Raw genomic sequence first — 23,425 nt, forward strand, 5'->3', positions numbered from 1 at the left:
TGGTCTGCATTGCCACCCGTTCATCATGACTAAGCCACTACAGGCAAATTGATACCTGGACCAAAGCTCAGTTTGACATCCCGTTTGCGCTCGATCACGACCCCCAAACAGTTGCCCATCATGTCTACCGCCGAAGAGCTCTTGCGGGACTTTGAGGAGGATGACGAGAATTTCCAGGATATCCAAGATGATCAGGAGGATGAACGGATGGAGGAGGACGTCGATGAGGAGCAGCAGCCAAAAACCGGTCCTGAAGCCACCAACGAATTCGAAGTTGCCATCTCAACCGGTGACGAACTGACACGTCTACACAAAGTTTTGCGTGATCATTATTCGATTCGGTTTCCGGAACTAGAGACTCTCGTTACAAATCCTATTGACTATGCTAAGACTGTTGCTATCTTGAAAAATGGCCCCCTCAACGATATCAAAGCCCTCTCAACGTCGGCCGACAACATGGTCGGCACTCCGCTGAAGTCGATCCTGGACGGCCCGTCTCTGATGGTTGTTGCTGTGGAGGGCACTACCACTCGTGGGCGTGAAATGACGCCGGTGGAACTGAAGACCGTCCTGGACACATGCGAGAAGATTCTGAAGCTGGACCGAGAGCGGACCGCGCTCACGGAGAGCATCCAGTCTCGCATGAGCCAGATTGCCCCGAACCTGGCTGCTCTCATCGGTCCGGAAACGGCCGCTCAATTCTTAAATCAGACTGGAGGACTACGCGAACTTGCCAAGATCCCCGCGTGCAACCTGGGTGCTCAGGGAAACAAGAGAAAGGAAGGGCTTGGCTTTGCTACGAACATTGGCATCCGGTCACAAGGATTTCTCTACAACTCGCCCCTTATACAAGGCATTCCCAACGACTTGAAGCGACAAGCAATCCGGATTGTCTCCGCCAAGATGGTCCTTGCTACGCGCGCAGACGTTTCTAATTATAGCCCCGATGGGTCACTGGGCGAGGATTTAAAACAGCAGTGCTTCCAGCGACTGGAGAAATTGACGGAACCCGCGCCAAACTCTGGAGGCAAGGCGCTCCCAGCACCGGATGATAAGCCATCCCGCAAGAGAGGTGGACGAAGGGCTAGAAAGGCCAAGGAAGCCATTGCCATGACGGAGATTCGCAAGGCCCAGAATCGCGTTGCATTCGGCAAGGAAGAAGCGGAGGTCGGATATGGTACGGGCGAAGGCACAGTTGGGTTGGGTATGCTCGGTCAACAGAATGACGGACGCATTCGTGCTACTCAGATCGACCAGCGGACGCGAGCAAAACTCAGCAAATCCAACAAGGGATGGGGTACTGCAACGCCCGCCAGCGGCACGGCTTCGTCTTTACGTGGGTTTGGCCAAGGAGGTATGGGAGGGACGGCGAGCGTTCTTCAAGCGAAGGGTCTCCGAGCTTCAGGCATTGGTACTTCGTTGGGCGCAGGCTCTGCCGGTACCGCGAGTACCATTGCTTTCACTCCCGTGCAAGGGCTTGAGCTAGTTGACCCCAAGGTACAGGCGGAATTGAGCCGGAAACGCAAGGCAGAGGAAGACCGGTGGTTCAAGTCGGGTACATTTACGCAGGTCGGAAATAGCCAGAGCAATAACAATTCCACTCAGGTAGACAGCGGAGGATTCAAGGTCCCGGCATTGCCTGCCAAAAAAAAGACCGACACGGGTGAAAGCAAAATGGCACCGCCACCACCGCCGCAGAAGGGATAACTGGATAACTGGGGGATAAGTTTTCTGATGTGATTGATGAGCATTCTACAAGGCGTTTGGAGACACAAGTCGGAATTCGCATGATACCACAAACCAATGTATTATATAGGCCTCGAGTGGTTTATAGTGTCAATCCAGAAGTTTAGCTTCTTCACTGCGGTCTTTCATCCGGGCGATCGGAAGGGGGTACCATGGTTCCAACCCTCTCCCGAGAATCCAAAATACGCCGCAAGGACAACGGATTGCGTGAGATCCGAAGATCCTGTCGCCATTGGCTCAGCAAGGGAAATGCTAATGTAAGCCGCCGTTGTGCCCCTGATCTATTTATTTTTGGGGGGAGCAGCAATACCGCCACTTTAGTCTACGTGGAATCGGACACGCGAGACTTAGGTGCAACAAGCATAAATTTGGTTACAATGATCCAATAAAGGATTGGTTCTCTGCTGGTGGTTCAATGGATTGCGGAACAGGTCTGGTCTCCTTTAGGAGACCGAGGCCGTCAGCGTATTGCGTGCTTTTCAGAAATCTTTCTTCATACCGCACCCAGGGCACTTTTTGTACCAAATTATAGCATTTCCCTCTCCTAATATCCTTCTCCCTCATCTCCCCATATTTACCATAGACATATCTTCTCTCTTCTAAAACCTTGTACGAAATTCTGGCAAGAATTGGTGTTTCTGTGATTCGTGACTCAGTGTCGACTTGAGCTATAGAATGGCACCCGAAATAGGCAAACCAGTGTTCCCAACAGAGGACACAGAAGGGTCTTCTTCATCGCCTTCTCCGACACAGAGCCCCTCGCTTTTCCATCATAGCCTCATAACGTCCGATCCGGATGAACTTAAATTCCACGCGGCCGCATCATTGCAATTGCAGCCCAGTCATGACCACATCGCCGCACCGTCGAGTGACCACCTCATCGCCTCTCCATATAACGATCCACTCCACCTTTTAGACCTGAAGACGCTGGAACAACCGAGCCAGTTATTTGCCAAGGCTCTTACCATCCTCAAACCGGTGCGCGACGACTATGCAACGGCTCCCTACACAGAATCGCTCAATTGGCAAGATGTCTTTGACTTCCTGCGAGATCTATCCCATGCCGAAGGGTACCAGTGGACGGCGCAGCATTTCTATGTGGTTGTGTTTCGGTCCCGTCTACGGGAGGATGTCGATATGAGTCGTTTGCACGACTTGGATGCCTTCTCGCATCAAGAAGCGACGGCTAGCGGAGGGCTGTTGAAGTATTGGTTTGGAACGAAGAATGCAAATCGAGAGAACCTGGCGACCTGTGAGTTTGTCCTTCCCTTTCTTCTGAACTAAGAACGTATGGAGATGAGATGAGACGGACTCGGCTGATGTTGGATGGACAGGTCTATGGCGCAGCCGGGGAGATGCCCGACTTGGAGGCACGGGACCGTGGCATAAACGAGCACGTGGAGCTGCACGCGATCTGTACGAGCAAATCAGCTTCACCACGTTGAAATTGGTGGTCGGAGATGGGGTGGAGACGTGGGGGATTGATCAGTGGAGGGAGGAGGATGAATGAGGATGTAGTCGAGTTTCACATAGAATTTGTTCGATATCAAATCATATAGCGGTTAATCATATTAGATGCATGAGTATTTACTCCGCAGTAGTACGGAGGTTGCTATACCGAGCCTAATCAGATCCACATCTTCGAAGTCAAGAATAGAACCCACCAAACAACTTACTTTTCCCGCTACCTGACCCCATCTGATTGGACTCCCCCACCTTTTGCCTCTACCACCATCCAAACGAGTATTTTTCCCCGCATGTGGACAGCGCGAAATATTGCCTGCTTCGGTTGATATCATTAATGCCTCATGAATATGTCTCCGCGGGGCTCATGGAGATCTGAAATATTTAAGCGGAGACTCGTTCAAAGCGATCCTCTCACTATCTACTATTCATACATTCAACTTTGACATTACCACCATGGTTGGCGTGCTGACTGATACCACCCTCTCCGTTAACGACGGACCTTTGACCTCTGAGAACGCGGGTCTCCTACGTCCTTCGGATCCCAATCTCCCCATCCAGGAGCTTCGCAGACGATACGACGAGGACGGGTATGTATTCCTGAAACAGGTTCTCCCGCGCGAAGATGTACTGGAGGCCCGACGACGGTATTTCGAGTACTTGGCTCCCACGGGGGTGTTGAAAGAAGGTACCGATCCGGTGGAGGGGATCTTCAATCCCACTAAGTCTATCGACGAATACCCTGGCATTGGCGCTGGGAATGAAGGCGCCAACGGTCGTCCGGGAGGGGAGAAAGCCGAGCACTTCGTGAACCGGGCCATCGAGGCCCATTACATGGACTGGTACACGGAGAAGCTGTGCAACCATCCCGTCCTGTACGATTATGTGGCTAAATTTACCGGATGGGGCCAGGACACCTTGGCGTTTCGTCGGACCCTGCTGCGGAATAATATCCCCAAGAGCAAGCCGATCGGCGTGCACTATGATCAGATCTTCCTGAGACATGGCGAGCCGACCAGTGTCACGGCGTGGGTTCCCATGGGGGATATCAAGATAAATGGAGGAGGGTTGATTTATCTGGAGAATGGTATGTTATGTTGCCTTCCATTCATCTAACATCCGTGGCATGAGGTTACATTAGAGCTTGCAGTACTGAGGGACGACTTGTTGTAGGGGACTCGGTGGGCCAGGAGATCGAATTGCAATTCACCAATAAGGCCAAACAAGCGGGCCTGTCCGAGGAAGAGGCCCGATCAGCCTTCAATTCCAACATGATGGCGACAGGACTGCTCTCGGAGCATCCCGCTCAGTTTGCTAAAGACAACAACCGACGGTGGCTTGTCTCTGCGTATGAGGCAGGTGACGTTGTCTTGCATAAACCTCACATTGTAAGGCTCCGATTTGTGCTTGCTTTCTGGACTCGACTAACCAGGGATTTAGATCCATGCGTCGACTATCAATAACGACGAGGATAATGTCATCCGACTGGCAACGGATCTGCGGTTCTGCGACTCGTCCAAGCCGTATGATAAGGTGGGTTAATTCTTGCAGGGTATATTGCTTTAGCATTCATGCTGATCGAATTCAGAGGTGGATGAACCATTTCCGGTTTAACGATGGCGTTTAGGATATTCCTATATTATTCCTAGTATCGTATGCGATCCATGCACAAAGTTTGATTAGGTAGTTGGCACTACTACGTACTCAGCACCACAAGGATAATCTACTCCTTATTCTGCCATAGTAATAAACAGAAAATATGTACAAATGCACATAATACTGAATTAGGGGCGTTGCAGCTCGGAAAAACCATCTAGTCCATCAGGAATCCTCGACACATCATTCCTTGCGTTCCCAAGGGATGAAGATTGGGACTGTATAATAAACTGAACATAGACTGATGGCATAGCCATAATATCTATACCTTCTTTCATTCGGATATTCATTCAAAAATAGATACATGGTTGATTTGATTCTGCCGGAGTTATCATGACTTCGTGGTTATTCACTCAATTACCGCAGCCGCTGCAAGATGTTCTACAACTGCAATCGGTCCAGCATGGGGTTATTGCGCTGCTCGTGGTCCTGCTAGCCAAAGTAATCAATTCCCGTCTCAACCAATTGAAGCAAAACAACAGGCTGCCGTCTCGTCCTTGGGATTCCCACAAAGAATTGGTGCTCTTGACCGGTGGATGCAGTGGGATTGGGAAGCAGATGATGCAGGACCTGGCACGGTTGAACGTCAAGACGATTATTCTAGATATCAAGGAACCAAGTTTTCAATTGCGTAGGTTATCTCTCCGTCTGAGAATTCTTTGATCACTTCAGACTGAGAAAAAAGCCGCCGGAGTCTTCTTTTACAAGACCGACATCACAGACCGGACATTGGTGAAAGAAATTGCATCTCGGATCAGAAACGATCAAGGCCATCCCACGATCCTGATCAATAATGCGGGTGTCGCATTCGATGAGACGATTCTGGATAAACCCGAGGAACAAATTCGTCTCACAATGGAGGTCAATATCTTGTCCCATTTCTGGACGGTGAAGGAATTTCTCCCAGATATGATCAAGAAGGACCATGGGCACGTTATTACTGTCTCTAGTATGGCCAGCTTTGTGGGCTTGGCCGAACTAGCCGACTATAGCTGCTCGAAGTCCGCGGCTCTCGCATTTCATGAAGCTCTGACTCAGGAAATACGACACTGCTATGGATCCAGAAGGATCCAAACGAGGTTATTTGCATCCTGGAATCCATGCAATATTATATTGATACTAGGTATATGGCTAACTTTGGACCAGCGTAGTCCATCCCTTCTGGGTGCGGACGCCCATGACTGACGATATCGACGAAACTGGGAAACATTTTGGCCTATCAGTCCTACGCCCGGAGGATGTGTCGGGCGCTGTGATCAAGCAGATCGTGTCTCAGAACAGCGGTCAGATTGTCCTTCCCAGGATCATGAGGATAGCATCTATGGTACGTGGACTACCGAGCTGGTTACAGGAGCGGATTGGGGATGAGGCATCCCTCGGGGCTTTAAAGCTTCGTCAGTTAAAAAAACCTCAAACAATCAAAGAGAAATGAGCCGGAGGGCAAGTATTGTCTTCCAGAGAACTCTCATTGTATATCCATAGTGAATGTTCCATAAGAGTATATCTAAAAGGACAGTATTTTGTTTTTGTTTAATATGATATTAGAGGTATAAATTTATAGCGTTATCGGGCCTCATGCAATAAGAAACATTATTTTTTCGATAATGATATTTCTCGGTCTAGTACTAGGTTGAGTGAATGTGAACAGAGCCTGATTAAAAAATCATACTGATGTGCCCGGACTACAAGTGCCCAGAGAGATTCTTATTCGGAAGCCCATTGCAATTCACATCAAGAGTAGAAAGATACAATCTGGCTGACATTTCTATATTATACTGAATGTTGAAGTCACTAGGGAACTAGGGGAAGAAGGTATGTTGTGAGGTGCTATGATAGCGGTAACTACATAGTATATTGAAACTATCGTGCGATCTAGTATCGTATGGTGAGTATCTTATTCTATCTTCGAGAGTGAGCGTAGACAAACGCTTTATTATGGCTACGTGTTCCTTAGCCCCGGAATGTGATATATCAGATCGCTGCGGGACTAGGATATCCGAAGGTGCCTTTGGCATCCTGATTTCCAACACTGAATAAGTTCAAAATATTCTCTGTTATTCAATGACAAAATATCCATGATCCTCTATATCCATGTGTTACGTTTCCCTACCATCTTCTTTGTACAGCTAAAAGCTAGGAGGGCTAGAAGAGTTTGACAAGAAGGAATTAAATCGGCCAAATTAGGATGAAGATATAACCAAAACTTCTCCTTTTCACATGTGTGCTTGGTAGAGATTGGGGTAGGGAGTATATGGACCAGCATCTTGCTTGAAGAATTTCTCTTGTCTTCGCCGGATCGGTGGATAGAACCGCAGTGGCCCGGCTTTCAGCGAGACTTGATAGCATATTCTCTGTCCAAGACTCAAGACTGGGCATATCCATACCTTGTCTAATCACCCTTTGATAAAGCATTGTAGTGGTTGATTTGGATTGTTTGGTCCATGATATCAAGATGGCAGCTGAGCTGAGAGAGATCCATTTCGTCATATCACTAGTTGTGGATCGTATCCACCCTGTATTACGTTCTCTTGACCGGTGGGAGGAACCAAGGGGGTTAAAGACGGTCATTATTCGGTAGCAGACTGGATGGCTAGTAGGATATTTTGTTTGCATTGTACTCTCTTGTGCTCTGGCAGATCGTCACCTTATCCTTTTTTGACGCCAGATGAAGGGTCTTGCTAATGCAGTGATTGGTTTGACTGGTATCATATAATAACATTCCATGAGACAGATAAACTCCTCTTTATATGAGATCGACGGATCCCATATTCCACCATACGATCCCAGTATACTAACTAATCCTCCGGTCAAAACGTACAGTGGCAGATCCTAGTAGCACCGTCAGCGACCAAGATCCAGATCCAGATCCAAGATATCCATCCTCTCCGCAATCGAGTCACATACTGCTGGAGATCACAATACCCTGCTTTCCAACCCTGGCCTTGTTCCACACACTACAGAGTCTGATATCAATTCACGGGTCGGAGTCCAAGAGGGGGATATCTACCGTGTTGTTGCAAATGAGGTTGCCCAGTTCTCCTCCCCCATCGGTCTCACATGATGAGTCGTTCTCTAAGACAATCTCCTGCAGAGGGAGACCTTTTGCGAGGGGAACGATGAAGCAGGTGCTGAGAAGCGCGAAGAGATTCATACTGTGGATGAATTGCATTCAGTTGATGGTGATTTTGATGCTTAATGCCTGTAAGAGGTAGAAAGTGGTTCGAACTCCCGATGACGAGGATCGCGGTATTTGTACCCAGCATTCCAAACTCCATAGGTACTGTTAAGGATCGACAGGTGGTGTCATCCAGTTGGTTGACTGCATTCATTCATGGTTCTCTGGACTTGTCTGTTGGATACAGTCTTGGATTGGCTCAGTGGTGGATTGAGTCCTACCATACACCTTGAATTAGCCTATTGATCGAATTAATTCCATCGGTTGAACCCAGTGTATCGATAGAAGAAGACAAAATCTCCAAGAGTCACACTGTTATTGTCGGCCCTTGCATGGATTTCCCGATTGGGATGTTGTCCGGCGCGGCGGCACAGAAAATCCGAGCCCCGCCTTCCCCCCTCTTTCTCACTTTCTCACTTTCTCACTCTCGCTTTTCCTCTAATTCTTCTCTTCCCTTCTTCCTCACTCATCCCCTTCTCTTCGTCCACGTCAGTACGTACTTCAATCACACCCCATTATATCCATTTCTTCCCTTCATCAAGCTATTCATTGCTAATGTCCTCCAGTCCACTCTACATTCCATCGTACCCATCACTATGGCTGCCCCCGCTCAGAAGTTCAAGGTTGCCGACATTGTACGTGGCTCTCTAGACCCCCTCCAAATCATCCTATCGTCATCCCATTGCTAACCATCTCAGTCGTTGGCTGCCTTCGGTCGCCGTGAGATCGAGCTGGCCGAGATTGAGATGCCCGGTTTGATGGCCATTCGTCGTCGTTATGGCGCAGATCAGCCCTTGAAGGGTGCTCGTATTGCCGGTTGTCTTCACATGAGTATGTTTTCCCGTTTCGATACGGAATTAATCCATCTAACCCAGGCCTCTAGCCATCCAGACCGCCGTCCTCATTGAGACCCTCACTGCTCTCGGTGCCGAGGTCACCTGGACCAGCTGTAACATCTTCTCCACCCAGGACCACGCCGCCGCCGCCATTGCAGCTGCTGGTGTCCCTGTGTAAGTTTTGTGCCGTTCCGTTCTGTCAATGGCCACTCTAACGTGCTCTAGCTTCGCCTGGAAGGGTGAGACCGAGGAGGAGTACAACTGGTGCTTGGAGCAGCAGCTCCAGGCCTTCAAGGATGGCAAGAAGCTCAACCTCATCCTCGACGACGGTGGAGACCTGACCTCCCTTGTTCACAACAAGTACCCCGAGCAGCTCAAGGACTGTTACGGTGTGTCTGAGGAGACCACTACCGGTGTCCACCACCTTTACCGCATGCTCAAGGACGGCAAGCTGCTCGTCCCCGCCATCAACGTCAACGACTCCGTCACCAAGTCCAAGTTCGACAACCTGTACGGCTGCCGTGAGTCGCTTATCGACGGTATTAAGCGTGCTACCGACGTCATGATCGCCGGTAAGGTCGCCGTCGTCGCCGGTTTCGGTGATGTCGGCAAGGGCTGTGCCTCGGCCCTGCACAGCATGGGTGCCCGCGTCCTGGTCACTGAAATTGACCCCATCAACGCCCTCCAGGCTGCCGTCCAGGGCTACGAGGTCACCACCATGGAGGAGGCCGCTCCCCTGGGTCAGATCTTCGTCACCACCACTGGATGCCGTGACATCCTCGTCGGCAAGCACTTCGAGGTCATGCGCAACGATGCCATCGTCTGCAGTAAGTATCCGACATTGCACACTGACAATATTTTTGAAATTTGCTCATGAAGACTAGACATTGGTCACTTCGACATCGAGATTGACGTGGCCTGGCTCAAGGCTAACGCCAAGTCGGTGCAGAACATCAAGCCCCAGGTCGACCGCTACCTGATGCCCAGCGGCCGCCACATCATCCTGCTGGCTGAGGGTCGTCTGGTCAACCTGGGCTGTGCCACCGGTCACTCTTCCTTCGTCATGTCCTGCTCTTTCTCCAACCAGGTCCTGGCTCAGATCGCTCTGTTCACGGCTGAGGACGCCTCTTTCGGCCAGAAGTACGTCGAGTTCGGCTCGACCGGCAAGAAGCCCATTGGTGTCTACGTGCTGCCCAAGGTCCTGGACGAGCAGGTTGCTCTGCTGCACCTGGAGCACGTCAATGCCAAGCTGTCCAAGCTCACCTCCGTGCAGGCCGAGTACCTGGGTCTGGACGCCAACGGACCTTTTAAGGCGGAGCACTACCGCTACTAGATGCATATTCCCTTCTTCCTTTTCCTTTTTATTATTGAATGTTCGGTATACCATGATACCTAGACTTGTTTTCTTCAACATGTGACGATGTTACGATGAACATAAAGGGCTCTGTTTCAACTTGGGAGCTCAAAAGTATTTGTCCTTCAACGGCAATCGCAAAAGTGTGGCATATATGAGGTTTCAGTTTATAATGGCTAGTATTTCTCAAACGGGCGGGCCTGGCTGGAGTATTTTGCATTCAACAGTGCGTGCCGTGGGAAGATGTTTCATAATATTAACGATAATGGATTAGACCGGTCGTGTACCGGAAGTCCGCATGGATTGACTGTCATACAACAGTGCATTGATCGATTGCCTGTAGATATAGTACTCTGTAGACTCAGTCCATTGCAATGAGGCGGACCAGCTCCTGCGCTGCAGCCACAGCAAAGTCCTCATTGATGCTGCTCGGATGGCGAGCGACAGCGATGCCCGTGCCGTGCAGCTCGGCCTCGAGCGTTGTGAACAGAGCCTCGTCCGCCTCGGGATCATGAAAGGGTTGACCCGGGGTATCCAGCAGACTGACACCGCCGACAGGCAAGAGCAGGCGCACGCGATCCGGCCGCACCGCACTGCGCAACTTACCAGCCATCCAGCGCGCCACACGACGGGACTCCTCCGCCGTGGTGCGCACCAGCGTGACCGTGGGATTATGCTCGTAGATGCATCGACGGGCCAACTCTGAGGGTAGTTCGTCCCGAGGTCCGAAATTAATCATGTCGCAGGCTCCCACGCTCACCAGCTGCGGGATCCCCGTCTGCGCCGCGGCATCCAGTCGACATGTCCCAGCACTGAGCACCCCTCCTAGTAGTTCATCCACCACCTCTGTGGTGGTTAGATCTAGCACTGCGTCCAGCTGTCTCTCCCGGATGAGTCGTTCCATCGCTTTCCCCCCTGCGCCTGTGGCGTGGAATACGTAGACTTCGTAGTTAACGTGGTGCGTTTCGAAGTACTCTCGTATACGATCCACCGCGGGGGTGGTCACTCCGAACATGGTGATGCCGATGCGGATGCGCTTCAGGTTGGGACCTGTGAGTGTGGATTTCTCCTTTTGTGTCTGTGTGGAGGAGTAGAACGACACCGTCATCCCGTTAATCGCAGCCGCCGCGTTGCTCAGGATCCGGTTGAGAATGGAGTTCGTGCCGGCGATGTCGACCACGGTGTACATCATTGTAATATCTGTCTCCTCGATATACGCTCGTACATTACCACTGGCCATGGTCGAGACCATCAGTTTGGGGAATCCCACCGGTAGGGCCCGTCGCATCACCGTCGTGGCGATGTTCGTGCCGCACGATCCGCCGATGCCTACGATGCCGTGGATGCGGTGCGCGTGGTAGAGTTCGGTGACTTGTACGGTGGCATATTCAGATACGGCGCCGATGTAGTCGGCCCGTGATAGGCGGGAGAGGGGGGGGTGGTAGAGAGGAGGCTGGATGGTGATGATGTTGGTGTTATTATTGCTCTCGTCATCGGTATTGCTAGTGGGTGTTGTGTTGGCACCCCGACCGACGTCGAGCAGAAGCACGGAGCAGACACCGAGTTGTTGAATCTGGCGCTGGATGAAGCACAGTTCGGACCCTTTGGAGTCGAGAGTACCGACAAGGAGGATGGTGGGCATTATAAATCTGTCTGGAGATTGTATGAGTATGGTAGGGACTATGCGTATAGATTATGGGAGAGAGTGGACGGGTGATTACGTTGAGCGGGGCTTTCGGTTGCTCGTGAACTTCAATCTTCTTTTCCTCAACTCCCCGGAATGCCTCGTCCAACCACTCGTCAGGAAGTCCTCGATCGCCTGCGCGAAACCATTGCGGATGGCTCCATCGTCGTGGGAGCTGGCGCGGGTATTTCTCTGCCCTCCGACCGACACGTAAATCTACTGGATACTGACATCTAACTAGGGATTGGCCTCTCAGCCAAGTTCATCGAAAAAGGCGGCGCCGATCTCATCCTCCTCTACAACTCAGGTCGATTCCGTATGGCTGGGCGAGGATCGCTGGCCGGTATGATGCCGTACTCGGACGCCAATCAGGTGGTGGTGGAAATGGTATATTGAACTTTCCCTTCCATCAAACAGATCCTCTCTAAGCATCCGATCAGGCCAACGAAGTCCTACCTATCGTCGAAAACACCCCCGTGCTGGCCGGCGTGTGCGGTACCGACCCTTTCCGTAGCATGCCCGAATTTTTACGAGAACTGCGTCGCATCGGGTTCGTGGGCGTGCAGAATTTCCCCACCGTCGGACTCATCGACGGCAAGTTCCGCCAAAACCTCGAAGAGACGGGCATGGGCTACGATCGCGAGGTCGAGATGATCCGTCTGGCCCATGAAATGGACCTGGTCACCACACCATACGTGTTCACCGTCGACGAAGGACAGCGTATGGCTCGCGCTGGCGCCGACGTCATTGTCGTGCATGTGGGACTGACCACGTCAGGCACGATCGGTGCCCAAACCGCCATGTCGCTGGATGACTGCGTGTCTGTCATCCAGGAGATTCGTGACGCCGTGGTGCAGATCCGACCGGAGGTGATCGTGCTCTGCCACGGCGGTCCGCTGGCGGGACCCGAGGATGCGGAATACGTGCTGAAGAGGACCAAGGGGGTACATGGGTTCTTCGGAGCGAGCAGCATGGAACGATTGCCGGTGGAGATGGCTCTGCAGGAGAATGCGAGACGATTCAAGCAGATCCAGATTGACGGTCTGTAAAGTAAAATTCCTAGGGCTAGGTCTGTCCCAATTGGGCAATTATCCGGCGGGGTGATCTATAAAACGTCAACAATTCAAATCTAGTTGTTGTCTTCTCTCTTTCCAGTACTCCGTATCGTAGACAGATCCGATCGCATCATGTCGCGTCCCCTCGAAGGCAAATTCGGCATCATCACCGGTGGTTCTCGCGGTAAAGCTCACTCCTTGTCAATTCTCCCCCGTTCCCCTAGTCCCCCAAGCTCATTCCCATCCCAGGCATTGGTGAAGCCATCGCACGCAATCTGGCCGAAAAAGGCTGTTCTCTACTGTTGAACTTTACTTCGGAATCGTCGCGCGCCCGCACCGAAGAACTCTGCATCGCCCTGGCGAGCGCACACTCAATCCGGTGCGAGAGCGTGCAAGCAAACCTGAACCACCCCGAAAGCGCCACGACCACCATCCTCTTAGCAGCCAAAGAGCATTTCACCAGCGCGACGGGCGCCTTCCAGATCGACATCCTGATCAACAACGCAGGGGTCTCGCAGGATCGACTTCTCAACGACCCAGTATCAGGACCCATCGACCCAGCCACCTTCACCTGGCACTACAATATCAATGTGCTTGCTCCTCTACTCCTCACCCAAGCCTGCGCGCCCTTCCTCCCCTCCAATCCGACCCGGTCTGGACGCATCGTTAACATCTCCAGCGTCAGCTCCAGCATGGGCTTCGAAGGCCAGACCGTCTATGGCGGTACCAAGGCCGCTCTCGAGGCCATGACTCGTACCTGGGCCCGTGAACTCGCCTCCCGGGCGACCGTTAACGCAATCAATCCCGGCCCCGTCATCGGTGACATGTACTTCCAGACCGGTGAGGGGTTCTGGAACCAGATCCAGGGGTTCCAGGATAATACGCCCCTGAGTCAATTGATAGATGATGATCCCCAGCTCCAGGCTCTCTCGCCGGAGCAGATCCGCTTGTTTAAGGACAAAATGGGCGGCCGGAGACCCGCCTTCACGGCGGAGATCGCTGGTGTCGTCGGAATGTTGTGTACAGCGGATGGGGGTTGGTGTACGGGTAGTGTGGTTTGTGCGAATGGAGGGATGAGAATGGGATGTTAATCATAGATATGATAATTATGATGATGATTGATTTGATCATTTGTCTGTAGATGGGTTTTTTGTTTGGTATCTTTTTTCATGATGGGACCACGTGAGAATACGTCATCGTCTCTCCTCTTCCTCTTCCTCTTCCATTCCTCCACGATTCTCCAATTATCTATCTATCATATCACTTTAGTAATTATTAACTGCTTTATCGGACAAATATAAAACGAGTAAAATAGAAATGACCCGTTTCCTCCCTCGTCTCCTCCGTCTTCGTCTTCGCGCCCCCATCCGATTCCCCCATCATCTCTTACTCTCCCGAACCCTATCATCATTCCGGCCACTTCCAGTTGCACGCGTCCCCTTACAGTGTCATTTCCGTGTCAACCGGCCGTCTTACTCAACAAACACCTTTGGAAAAAGTGAAAGTGATCTCATCGTGGATGAACTTGAGGAATTGTTTGTTCTCCTTGTTCCCAATTCCTTATCGAATCACTAGCCTGCCCTACCGGGGAAAAAAAAAACAAAGAGAAAGAGAGAGAACTAAAAGAAGTAGATACGAAACCGCCAAAGACGAATTTGAAATCGCAACGGAGAGCACAGATAGCGCAACGATCTACGCGGCATCAGACCGGGAAAGTGCGCGCGAAGCCCTGAATCAACTCTTGATTGTTTTTCAACTCTACACACAGGACCCGGCCGAGACGCTAGAACAGAGTCAGAAACAGGAGGATGAGATCCGGGAGGACATCGGCAACGATAACACCGAAATGCACGAAGAAAGTCGCCTCGTCGAGACGAGTTTCGACCCGTGGACGGTGCGTCCCGAGGTCAGGGTAGAGGTGAGAAGGAGAGTGGCGCAGCGGGTGAGGGAGTTGAAGAATGCGGTTGAATTGTTAGAGGAAAGGGCGTCAGCAGATTGATTATATTATAGGGCGTTATTCTTCTATAGGAGTTTTTTTTCCATAGGTTCTATTTACTATACGTCGATTTTGAACTCAAAGACTGTGGTTCTGTCCTGTATCGTATTATCATAGGTATCAATCCCGTTACTAATTACTATGTACTATGTATTATACATACAATAACTGTCGTCAAAATCATGATTCATATCCAACCGCTCATCAACAAGGTATAATATTCTCCCGTCTACGCCACCCTGCCGAATGAGAGCTCAAAGTTCTCCGTCATCGGCGACATGGTCGATCGGTCGTCCTTATGGGTCGACTTCATGTGCCGTTTCAATTGGTCTGCACCACGTCAGTATGTACCTCAAATCATCCAGTGGGGACGGGCTGACCAGGTCGGGTAAAGCTCTTGTTGCACCCCGGATATAGACACTTGTGTCGCCGCACCCCATGTGCTATCAGCCGTTAGTATCAGATCACCCACACAAAGAACATCGGCCTACTTAATCGGTGACTGGACATGTTCGATGACTGCGACGGTTAGTATCTTTTCTTCTAATAACCGGATACAGAACTTACATCGCCGGTCTGGAAGTTACATCCAGGGTAAGTGCACTTGAACGGCTTCTCGCCGGTGTGCGTCCGCGAATGAGTTTCTGCTCCTGTCAGCACGGGTTCTACAACACAGATTCCAGTACACCTACTTAGTTCGCTGCTGTCCGTAAAGGATTTCCCACACTCTGAACACCTGTACGGCTTTTCGCCGCGATGGGACCGCTCATGTCGTTCCAGCGTGGCTTGTCGTGCAAAAAACTTGCCGCACACCGAGCACTTGAAGCTTTTGTCTGTTCAGGTCAGCTATATCCCCTGCCGCAAAGTCTGGAATCCCTACAGTTGCTGTGTGTCAGAAAATGGCCCTGGAGTTTCGACTTCTGCGAAAACGGTTCATCGGGCCGGTGGCACCCCTGCCAGCAGCAGTAGTACCCTGTCCCCTTGGCTCCGTCGACCGTAGCCATGTGTCGAGAGACGAGGTGCTCTTGCAGGGTGCGCGGATCCGGGAATGTTGCCCCGCAGGTGGTACTGATACCATTTAGTGTTGTCGCCCACCTGCAGATGTGCAATTCACGATCTATCGGGCTGTACTCCGGGCTGGTCAGCACGGACGAGGCCCCACCGTCCAGTGGAGGTGGTGTCTCGCCCGGACTCGACAGCAATTGCGAGCCGGCGCTGGACCGTGAATGACGCGAGTATGGATAGAAATGAGAGTAGGGGTGGGCGTGCGCATGCCCATGCGTACGGCATCGGTGATGTGACCGACAAGGCCCCCTTGAGGTGCTGCCATTCAGATGGGCCGGGCTCTTCATGAGGTCATTTGTGTTGAAATGGGGGATATGGAAACAGGCGAGCGAATCGGAAGCAGCGTTTTCGTTAAGCTTGTCTGAATGACTTGGACAACCCTGATCTTCGTGCACATGGAAATTTTGGCAGGCCAGCAGATCAGGACACATCCCCAGCATGTGGAAGACCTCTGCTGGATTCACCTCGTTCGGTAAAGGATAGGTTGGGTTGATTAGGTTGTCGTGAGTTTCCTTGGGGAAGTCATGGCAATGAAAATGAGGGGTATTTTGAGGATGATAATGGGGCATTGCAGCAGCATAGGGCTGAATAAAGTGTTCGGCGGAGGGCTGTGAAACCACTATTCCCGACGCAGGGTTCCCAGGTGCTTTGGGTAGCTCGTCCTCCTGCGTGGATTGCATAGCAGTTGAGGAGATCAAGTCATGGGATTCCAAGTTGAGAGGGCCTCCCAAGCCTAGTAATGACTCGAGACTGTGCTCTGTGCCAGGGGCTTCCTTGGTGAAGTCGCGAGAGCCAAAACACTGGTCATCAAAGCAGGCCGGGTCGGGGTCCTCACAATTCTTGTGATCGCAGGCATCATCGCAGTGCGCCGCAGAGCATGCGGTGGACTCATCACAGTCCACGAAGCCATCGCAGACTGACTGGCAATTCACGGAGCAGGTGTCGACTTCACAACAAGTTTCATCAACATGGCAGTGGTCGAGTGAGGCATGGTGTTCCTCGCCTGCGCAATTCCACTGTGATGATGGATTCGTCCCCTGCAGGTCTTCCGAGTTTTTCCCGTCCAGATGGAAAGCTTCCCAGTGGCACTCGAGGCAGAAATCGTCCTTTCTCGTGTGAGAAGCCATCGTTGGTCTGAAATATCCAGCCTACCAATGGTGTTGGACGTAGGGAAGGAAAGATCCCCTGATAACGGAGGAGAGTGGTAAGGCTCGTCAAAACAAAGCAATGAAGAGATTGCAGCGTGGTGGAGGCAACGAAAAAGCAAGAATAGGCGGGGTGCTACGGAGTCGCAGTTGCAGCAATCTGAAACCAGGCTCCGTCCTATCACCACAGAATGGTGTTAGTGCGAATCTTTGCCACGAGAGTTTGACTGACAGGAACAAAAAATACCACTAAGCGCAGCGAGATGCACAAAGAAGACTATCAATCAGGGCCAACGGACAGGACAAGGTGTGGAAAGATCGCCTGGAAGAGAAAAAGACCGGCGGTTTGGGGCATGAGGAATAGGCGATAAGGACCTTGGGAGCATAAGGCCAGTCCGTATAATATAAGTAAATAAGGCCGGGGATTAGTAACGAAGAGCCTTGCGCGAAGAGCTGGGCGTGTAAGTTCTCGAATGCGTCAATTTCTCCCAAACTTTTTGGTTGACGATCCAACCCTCGAGGACCTTGCGGGCAAGGGAAGGACCTTGCGGGTTAGCGCTCAGTGGGTTCCGCCAATGACGATGCCTAGACTGTCAACGGGAGGAGTCCCGCTCCACGTGATTCTGCCTGCATAATCAGGCCCCGCGGTGGGGTAGCTGAGTCATCACTCATTTCCATTCTAGTAAAAAAAGTTAACTACTTACTGATTAGTTAACAGCTGCACGTATAGAATTGCATGAATATACAATATATGTCAATGTGACAGTCCAGCACAATATAGTCCAATGTCCAAAAGTAGATCGCACTAAGTTATATATAGTATAGTCCCTCGATGCATTTCAATAGCGTACCTGGTTACTCCATGCTCTGTAACCCAACATTGGAATGTGGGAGACCACGTGCTCCTCCACCGCCCTTTCTCCAGATCGTCATCCAGCTATCGTACCTATCGTCCGATCTCAACAATATCAATCGAATTATCCTATCTAAGTCTAACTTGCAAGGATAAAGTGTCTGCTTCTCCACGTATCAAACTCAAAATCCCCCTTACCTCCAGTCTGACCTTTATGGAAGATCTTTGACGATTTACTCATCAGTCTAATCCCCTTGAGCCTCTCTTCCGGCCAACCGCGCATAGACTCACCCCTTCCCCAGCATGGGAAACATCTGTTCTCGATCTAAAAACGAACCGGAACCTTTCTCACGTCCCGGTCGTCCTCTCGGCTCCAATCCTCCTCAATCAACTGGTGGTAACTCCTCCGGGCTGCGCGCCCCGCTCCCCTCGAAATCCAACTTCGGTACGCCGGGGAGGACCCTAGGGGATAGTTCCGAATCAGGTGGTAGGAATTTCGATGCACGCGCTAATGCTGCAATAGCAGCGCAGGTAAGCTGCTCACTCTCTAGAGATATTTAAACTTAAAATAAATAGACTCGGGGCATCCCGTTGACCAAGCTGACACTGGCTCAAATCTAGAAACGCGCCGAGTCCGCAACGACGGGGAAAGGGAAATTGGGCTCAAAATTGGCGGCGCAGAAGGCGCAAACCCAGGCTCAGACATTGAACGATGCTAGTCTCTCCGAGAGAGCTGCGAGGGACGCAGATAACGCAGCCGCCACTCGGAGGTGGGATTGATGTGCAGGGACGGATATCGATACCAAGCTTACTATTAGATGCCATTAGCCGGTAGTACATGCCTCTTTTTTCATTTTTCATTTTCTTTTCTTTCTTTCTTTCTTTCTTTCTTTCTTTCCTTTTTTTTTTTTTTTTTGATTCACTTGGGAGTTGAGGTTTATCGGGAAGTCTACAGATTCATTCTAGCGTTTTGTACCTCCTTTTATCATGGTTGGCCATAACTTGGCCGGTGTCCCATACTCAGCAGGCGGCGACGTCATAGGCATCAAGGTAATATTGTCATTCCGTCCTTGTATCTCTATCTAACCCACCTAATCGGTATTGAAGAATCTGGTATATTTTGGATTATGGTACAGATATATTTAGCTCCAGGTATGCCTTACACCACGTTATACCGTCCTCCCACGGGTGCCCGCGCGTCACTATCCACGGCAGCGATGGTTCCCTCTTTCAGCAAGCGCATGAGTTCACGCATGGCATTTGTAACCGACAGCTCCGTCTCGCCTTCAACAAGAATATACAGCTTGGGATTCTCGCCAGGACCTGGCTCCTTGCCAGTCGCATAGAAACTTCCCTTGGTCGTAATCGACGTGCCAGTAGCCTCGAGAATCTTGGCCACGTTGGTACGGTTGGTAACAGCCCACCGAGCCTTCTCTGTTTGATAATATCATTAATATATGCTGGGTCATGATAAACAAAACATAGTTGCAGGAGAGCAGAAAACAGAAAGGACAGCAAATAACTTACGAGGAAAGTCGTTAATCTCAAGCGTCGCATGGAAAGCTCCTGCATCAGGGCCGCGGTTGTCGATAGGCACTCCAGATCTCATCACACCAGCCCGGCTAAGGCGTGCATGAATGTCGGCAACTGCCGAGCCCACCTTGTCCAGTGGGTTCTTAGTTGTACCAGCAGGTTCCCTCTCAGTCTTATGCACAGTGATCTTACCATCGAGATCAATACCCTTAGGAACACCAGGGGTCGGGGTAGCAGAGGCGAACTGAGTCCCAGATAGCACCTTGTTGAATTGCTCTTCGGCCTGCTCATTCTTTTTCTCATCCTTCTCTTCTTCCTCCTCTCCCTCTTCGCCAGTCTTGTAAGTACGACGTTCCCGCATCCGGGCGGCGTCTCGTTCCTGATCCAACCGTTCCAGACCTTTTCCACCAAATCCAGAAGCACCAGCCTTCTCCTTTCCTGCACGCACCTTCTCCAAGAATGAGTCAACCAGCTTCTGCACGGGTTCCGGCACTTGCTGTCCACTTTGTTTAAGTGCTTTGGCAATATCAACCGAGTACCGCTCTTGGTCTTCCGTTAAGAAGGTTACTGCTGTTCCGGTATTTCCAGCCCGCCCAGTTCGGCCTGCACGATGGACATAATCTTCAAGGTGGTTAGGTGCGTCAAAATTCACAACAAGCTTTAGTTGCTTCACATCCAAACCACGCGCTGCAACTGAGGTGGCAATGAGGACGGGAAAGATGCCCGCCTTGAAATCCTCGATCGTAGAATCGCGGTCAATTTGATCTTTGCCCCCATGAATTGACATGCAAGGATAGCCTTTGCGCATCAGCTCGCGAAGAAGGGTGTCTGCGGCCTCTTGACGATCAACGAAGATCAATGCACGGGCATCTTCATTCTCTTCACTGGAGTACAGGTTACCCAGCAGCTCGAGGAGCCGCACAAACTTTTTGTCGTCATTTCGGACCTCCACAATCTGCGTGATTTCCGGCGCGACGACACTCTTGCCACCAACGACGATCTCGACGGGTTTGGATAATGTTTTGCGAGCAAGAGCTTCCATGTTTCGGGGGAAAGTGGCAGAAAAGAGCACAGTCTGGCGATCAGGTCGCACATTGGCCATGATCTTCATGACTTGGGGTTCAAACCCCATGTCAAACATGCGGTCAGCTTCATCCAGGACGACATATGTGACTCTACGTAGGTTTGTTACTCGGCCCGCATTGGCTGCAAGTAGGTCAATCATTCGCCCAGGAGTACAAACGATTATCTCAGCACCGCGCTTGAGTTCCGCGATTTGATCCTTAATAGGCGCTCCTCCATAGGCGCAAACGGCTCGGAGGTTCAAGGCTTTCAGAAACGGCTTGCAATCCTTGTGGATCTGAGTAGCCAGTTCACGGGTTGGCGTCATGATCAGCCCAACAGGCCCTTCCATATTTTCTAGCGGTCTTTGATCTTTGATGTGCCGGAACATAGGAATCAAGAAAGCAACTGTTTTACCGGACCCTGTCTTAGCCACACCGATCACATCACGACCAGACATGATCGCCGGTATAGCCTGTCCTTGGATTGAAGTAGGACTTTCATACCCTAGCCTATCAATCACATCCAAGGTCTGCACTCCCAAGCCACATTGGGACCACTTCTGCACCGGTTTCGGAACTTCCACTCCCCGGACCTTGATCCCATCAAACTCTAGTCGCAAATTGGCAACCTCTTCCTCGGACATTTGCGCCAAATCACTGGGTTCGGTGTAAAATTCCTTTCGGAATGGTTCATACTCGGCCTTCGCGTGGTCGACGGCAGGGATATCCTTCTTCTTTTTTGCCTTATTGGCTATGGCAAGAAAGTCGTCTGCATCGCCATCCCCGACGGCAGTCATGTCTACCTCATGCTCATCACCAAAGATAGCTTCGGGCTGCTGTTCCTTTGTTTTAGAGAATTTGGCACCCGCCATCTTCTTTGGAGGAGCAGTTTCGGCCAGCTCCGACATGAAAGCATCCAGAGGGTCAATCTCCTCTTCCTCCTGTACGTCAACCTCCATCTCGACGGAATCAGGCTGCTTTGGTAACCCATCATTAGGTTGGGTGTCGCCATTTGCCTGTTGCTCGTCATTCGTTTTCGTTTCAGTCATACGAGCTTCGTTTTGCAAACGCTCCTCTCGTCTTTCTGCCGCTGCCCGTGCCGCAGCAGCGTTTTCCTCCTCGGTCCCACCGTCTTGCATGTCGACATCATCGTCATCTTCTGCAGCCAATTCGGCCGGTCTATTAGCTTCTTTGGCATCATCCAATGGAGGGGTCGGCAATCTCTCCAATTTTCTCCTAGTCGACTCCTCTTCGCCAAACCCCAGAGTCTTGGTAGCGGAAGATTTTTCATTATCCGTGGCTTGCTTGCTACCCAAACCAAATCCACCTACATTGCCCTTCGTTTTCAAGGTTGCTGTGAATATATAGTTAGCCCCAGTCTTGGAATGAAATGGATGAGGGGTGATAATCATACATGAAGATGCACTTGTAGTAGCAGCAGGCTTGTTAGCTTGCACCTTAGTAGTGGTAGAAGTGGATGTCTTAGCCGGTAACGGAACAGGAACATCATTCCCCAATACAGATGGTGAAGTTTGAGATGGAGCTGCGCTCTTTGCGATGGCCTTCGGGTCAAACTTGCCGCCATAGGTAGCTGGAGCTGTATCTGCACCTGGAGTGGCAGGAGATTGAGGAGAACTGATAGCCGGCGATAAACCCGACTTTCTATCAATTTCTTCCAGGATGCTCCTTGCCCCACCGGCGGCAGCGGCTTCTCTCTGTTTTCGCTCTTTTTCTGCTGCCTGTTTTTGTTTCCACGCTTCCAGCTTCGCCAGCCTTTCAGCCCGCTTTTCGTCGTCGGTGGGGCCAGCGGGGGTCGTGGGTGTTGACAGTTTTGACGTCTGAAATTTCAGTTAGCGACGTCAGCAAAAAGATTTTTTTAAAATTAGCATTATGTAAAACTAAGCGGGAAGCGTACCTCTCTAGACCGCTGGAGCAAGTCCTTCCCCAGGTCCCGGCTATCATCCCGTCTAGACTTGTGCTTCAAGTCAGCAGAATCGTCTAACCGTCTCCGAGCCCGTTCGCGGGAGTCCTCTCGCCTGCTTCGGTAATCCCTCTCGCGGCTTCTACGACGATAGTCCCTATCATCATCTCTGTCTCTCGATCGACGACGGTCACGAGAACGATCCCTACGGCTGGGCCGGTAATTGTCTTCGTCACGATAATCATCGCGTCTATCTACCGAGCGGTCACGTCTCCGATATGAATCACGGTCGCGTTCGCGTTCACGTTCACGATATCGTCTCTGAATAGCAATAGATTGTTAGCTTTGGAAATACCGAATATTGGGCCACCCTGTCAGCAAACACGTACCTCAGGACTACGAGATCTTCGGTAACTCCTAGCGTCATCTCGCCTGCTCCTCTCATGGCGATCATCTTTGCGGCTTCGTCTGGATGAAGAATATGTGCTGCCTACAGGTGATGGTGAGCGAGTATCCCCGTGGCGAGCCATTGTTGCAGGCCAGCGATGAGTGAGTATTACTGAAAACTCAAAAGCACTCGATAAAGTGGAAAGGATAATAATGCGAAATGTTACCCTTCCATTGGACGCACAACTCCGTTGACTTGCAGAGAGTCAGTGTCGACTTCGTGGCCTGGGTAGCAGGGTGGAGTCCTCCAAGGTCAAGTCAAGGCCTTCGCTTTTGAGGCCCCGGACCTAATATCTCAGAGCCAAGTCTTGGGCCGCCTATCAGTCACGTGGTACTGACGCTAATAGCAACGCCTCTATATGTATGTATCACGTGGTAGCTTCTTCCCCTTTCGGGATATTCCAAATGATATGCCGTGACGCGACCCCAGC

At 51.1% G+C, this 23,425-nt stretch overlaps 10 protein-coding genes across 10 annotated transcripts; 7 read left to right on the top strand and 3 right to left on the bottom strand.

Moving 5' to 3' along the window:
- Positions 1-120: 120 nt before the first annotated feature.
- Positions 121-1,707, top strand: PRP31 (U4/U6-U5 snRNP complex subunit PRP31; the record flags this gene model as incomplete). The annotated part of the gene is made up of 1 exon (XM_033565731.1): positions 121-1,707. One exon carries the CDS (start codon positions 121-123, stop codon positions 1,705-1,707), a length of 1,587 nt encoding a protein of 528 aa, XP_033431488.1.
- Positions 1,708-2,421: 714 nt separating this feature from the next.
- On the top strand, positions 2,422-3,256 carry ATNIH1004_001032 (uncharacterized protein; the record flags this gene model as incomplete). The annotated part of the gene is made up of 2 exons (XM_033565732.1): positions 2,422-2,998; positions 3,081-3,256. 2 exons carry the CDS (start codon positions 2,422-2,424, stop codon positions 3,254-3,256), a joined length of 753 nt encoding a protein of 250 aa, XP_033431489.1.
- A 410-nt stretch (positions 3,257-3,666) lies between these two features.
- On the top strand, positions 3,667-6,298 carry ATNIH1004_001033 (uncharacterized protein; the record flags this gene model as incomplete). The annotated part of the gene is made up of 6 exons (XM_033565733.1): positions 3,667-4,297; positions 4,384-4,598; positions 4,651-4,743; positions 5,233-5,497; positions 5,552-5,945; positions 6,013-6,298. The coding sequence occupies 6 exons, from the start codon at positions 3,667-3,669 to the stop codon at positions 6,296-6,298; spliced, it is 1,884 nt and encodes a 627-aa protein (XP_033431490.1).
- Positions 6,299-8,637: 2,339 nt separating this feature from the next.
- Positions 8,638-10,210, top strand: SAH1 (adenosylhomocysteinase; the record flags this gene model as incomplete). The annotated part of the gene is made up of 5 exons (XM_033565734.1): positions 8,638-8,676; positions 8,740-8,872; positions 8,925-9,051; positions 9,103-9,704; positions 9,762-10,210. 5 exons carry the CDS (start codon positions 8,638-8,640, stop codon positions 10,208-10,210), a joined length of 1,350 nt encoding a protein of 449 aa, XP_033431491.1.
- A 382-nt stretch (positions 10,211-10,592) lies between these two features.
- On the bottom strand, positions 10,593-11,873 carry ATNIH1004_001035 (Tm-1-like ATP-binding domain-containing protein; the record flags this gene model as incomplete). The annotated part of the gene is made up of 1 exon (XM_033565735.1): positions 10,593-11,873. One exon carries the CDS (start codon positions 11,871-11,873, stop codon positions 10,593-10,595), a length of 1,281 nt encoding a protein of 426 aa, XP_033431492.1.
- Positions 11,874-12,011: 138 nt separating this feature from the next.
- Positions 12,012-12,964, top strand: ATNIH1004_001036 (TIM-barrel enzyme family protein; the record flags this gene model as incomplete). The annotated part of the gene is made up of 3 exons (XM_033565736.1): positions 12,012-12,099; positions 12,157-12,302; positions 12,356-12,964. The coding sequence occupies 3 exons, from the start codon at positions 12,012-12,014 to the stop codon at positions 12,962-12,964; spliced, it is 843 nt and encodes a 280-aa protein (XP_033431493.1).
- Positions 12,965-13,102: 138 nt separating this feature from the next.
- Positions 13,103-14,969, top strand: ATNIH1004_001037 (SDR family NAD(P)-dependent oxidoreductase; the record flags this gene model as incomplete). The annotated part of the gene is made up of 3 exons (XM_033565737.1): positions 13,103-13,154; positions 13,220-14,005; positions 14,620-14,969. 3 exons carry the CDS (start codon positions 13,103-13,105, stop codon positions 14,967-14,969), a joined length of 1,188 nt encoding a protein of 395 aa, XP_033431494.1.
- A 226-nt stretch (positions 14,970-15,195) lies between these two features.
- Positions 15,196-17,158, bottom strand: ATNIH1004_001038 (C2H2-type zinc finger protein; the record flags this gene model as incomplete). The annotated part of the gene is made up of 6 exons (XM_033565738.1): positions 15,196-15,296; positions 15,347-15,409; positions 15,458-15,485; positions 15,534-15,610; positions 15,659-15,799; positions 15,847-17,158. 6 exons carry the CDS (start codon positions 17,156-17,158, stop codon positions 15,196-15,198), a joined length of 1,722 nt encoding a protein of 573 aa, XP_033431495.1.
- A 1,174-nt stretch (positions 17,159-18,332) lies between these two features.
- On the top strand, positions 18,333-18,809 carry ATNIH1004_001039 (uncharacterized protein; the record flags this gene model as incomplete). The annotated part of the gene is made up of 2 exons (XM_033565739.1): positions 18,333-18,560; positions 18,651-18,809. 2 exons carry the CDS (start codon positions 18,333-18,335, stop codon positions 18,807-18,809), a joined length of 387 nt encoding a protein of 128 aa, XP_033431496.1.
- A 379-nt stretch (positions 18,810-19,188) lies between these two features.
- Positions 19,189-23,077, bottom strand: PRP5 (DEAD/DEAH box RNA helicase; the record flags this gene model as incomplete). The annotated part of the gene is made up of 5 exons (XM_033565740.1): positions 19,189-19,463; positions 19,557-21,980; positions 22,041-22,464; positions 22,542-22,868; positions 22,937-23,077. The coding sequence occupies 5 exons, from the start codon at positions 23,075-23,077 to the stop codon at positions 19,189-19,191; spliced, it is 3,591 nt and encodes a 1,196-aa protein (XP_033431497.1).
- Positions 23,078-23,425: the final 348 nt, after the last annotated feature.

The sequence above is a fragment of the Aspergillus tanneri genome (assembly GCF_003426965.1).
Source record: "Aspergillus tanneri strain NIH1004 chromosome Unknown AapTan_2_pilon_pilon_pilon, whole genome shotgun sequence".
NCBI lineage: Eukaryota > Fungi > Ascomycota > Eurotiomycetes > Eurotiales > Aspergillaceae > Aspergillus > Aspergillus tanneri.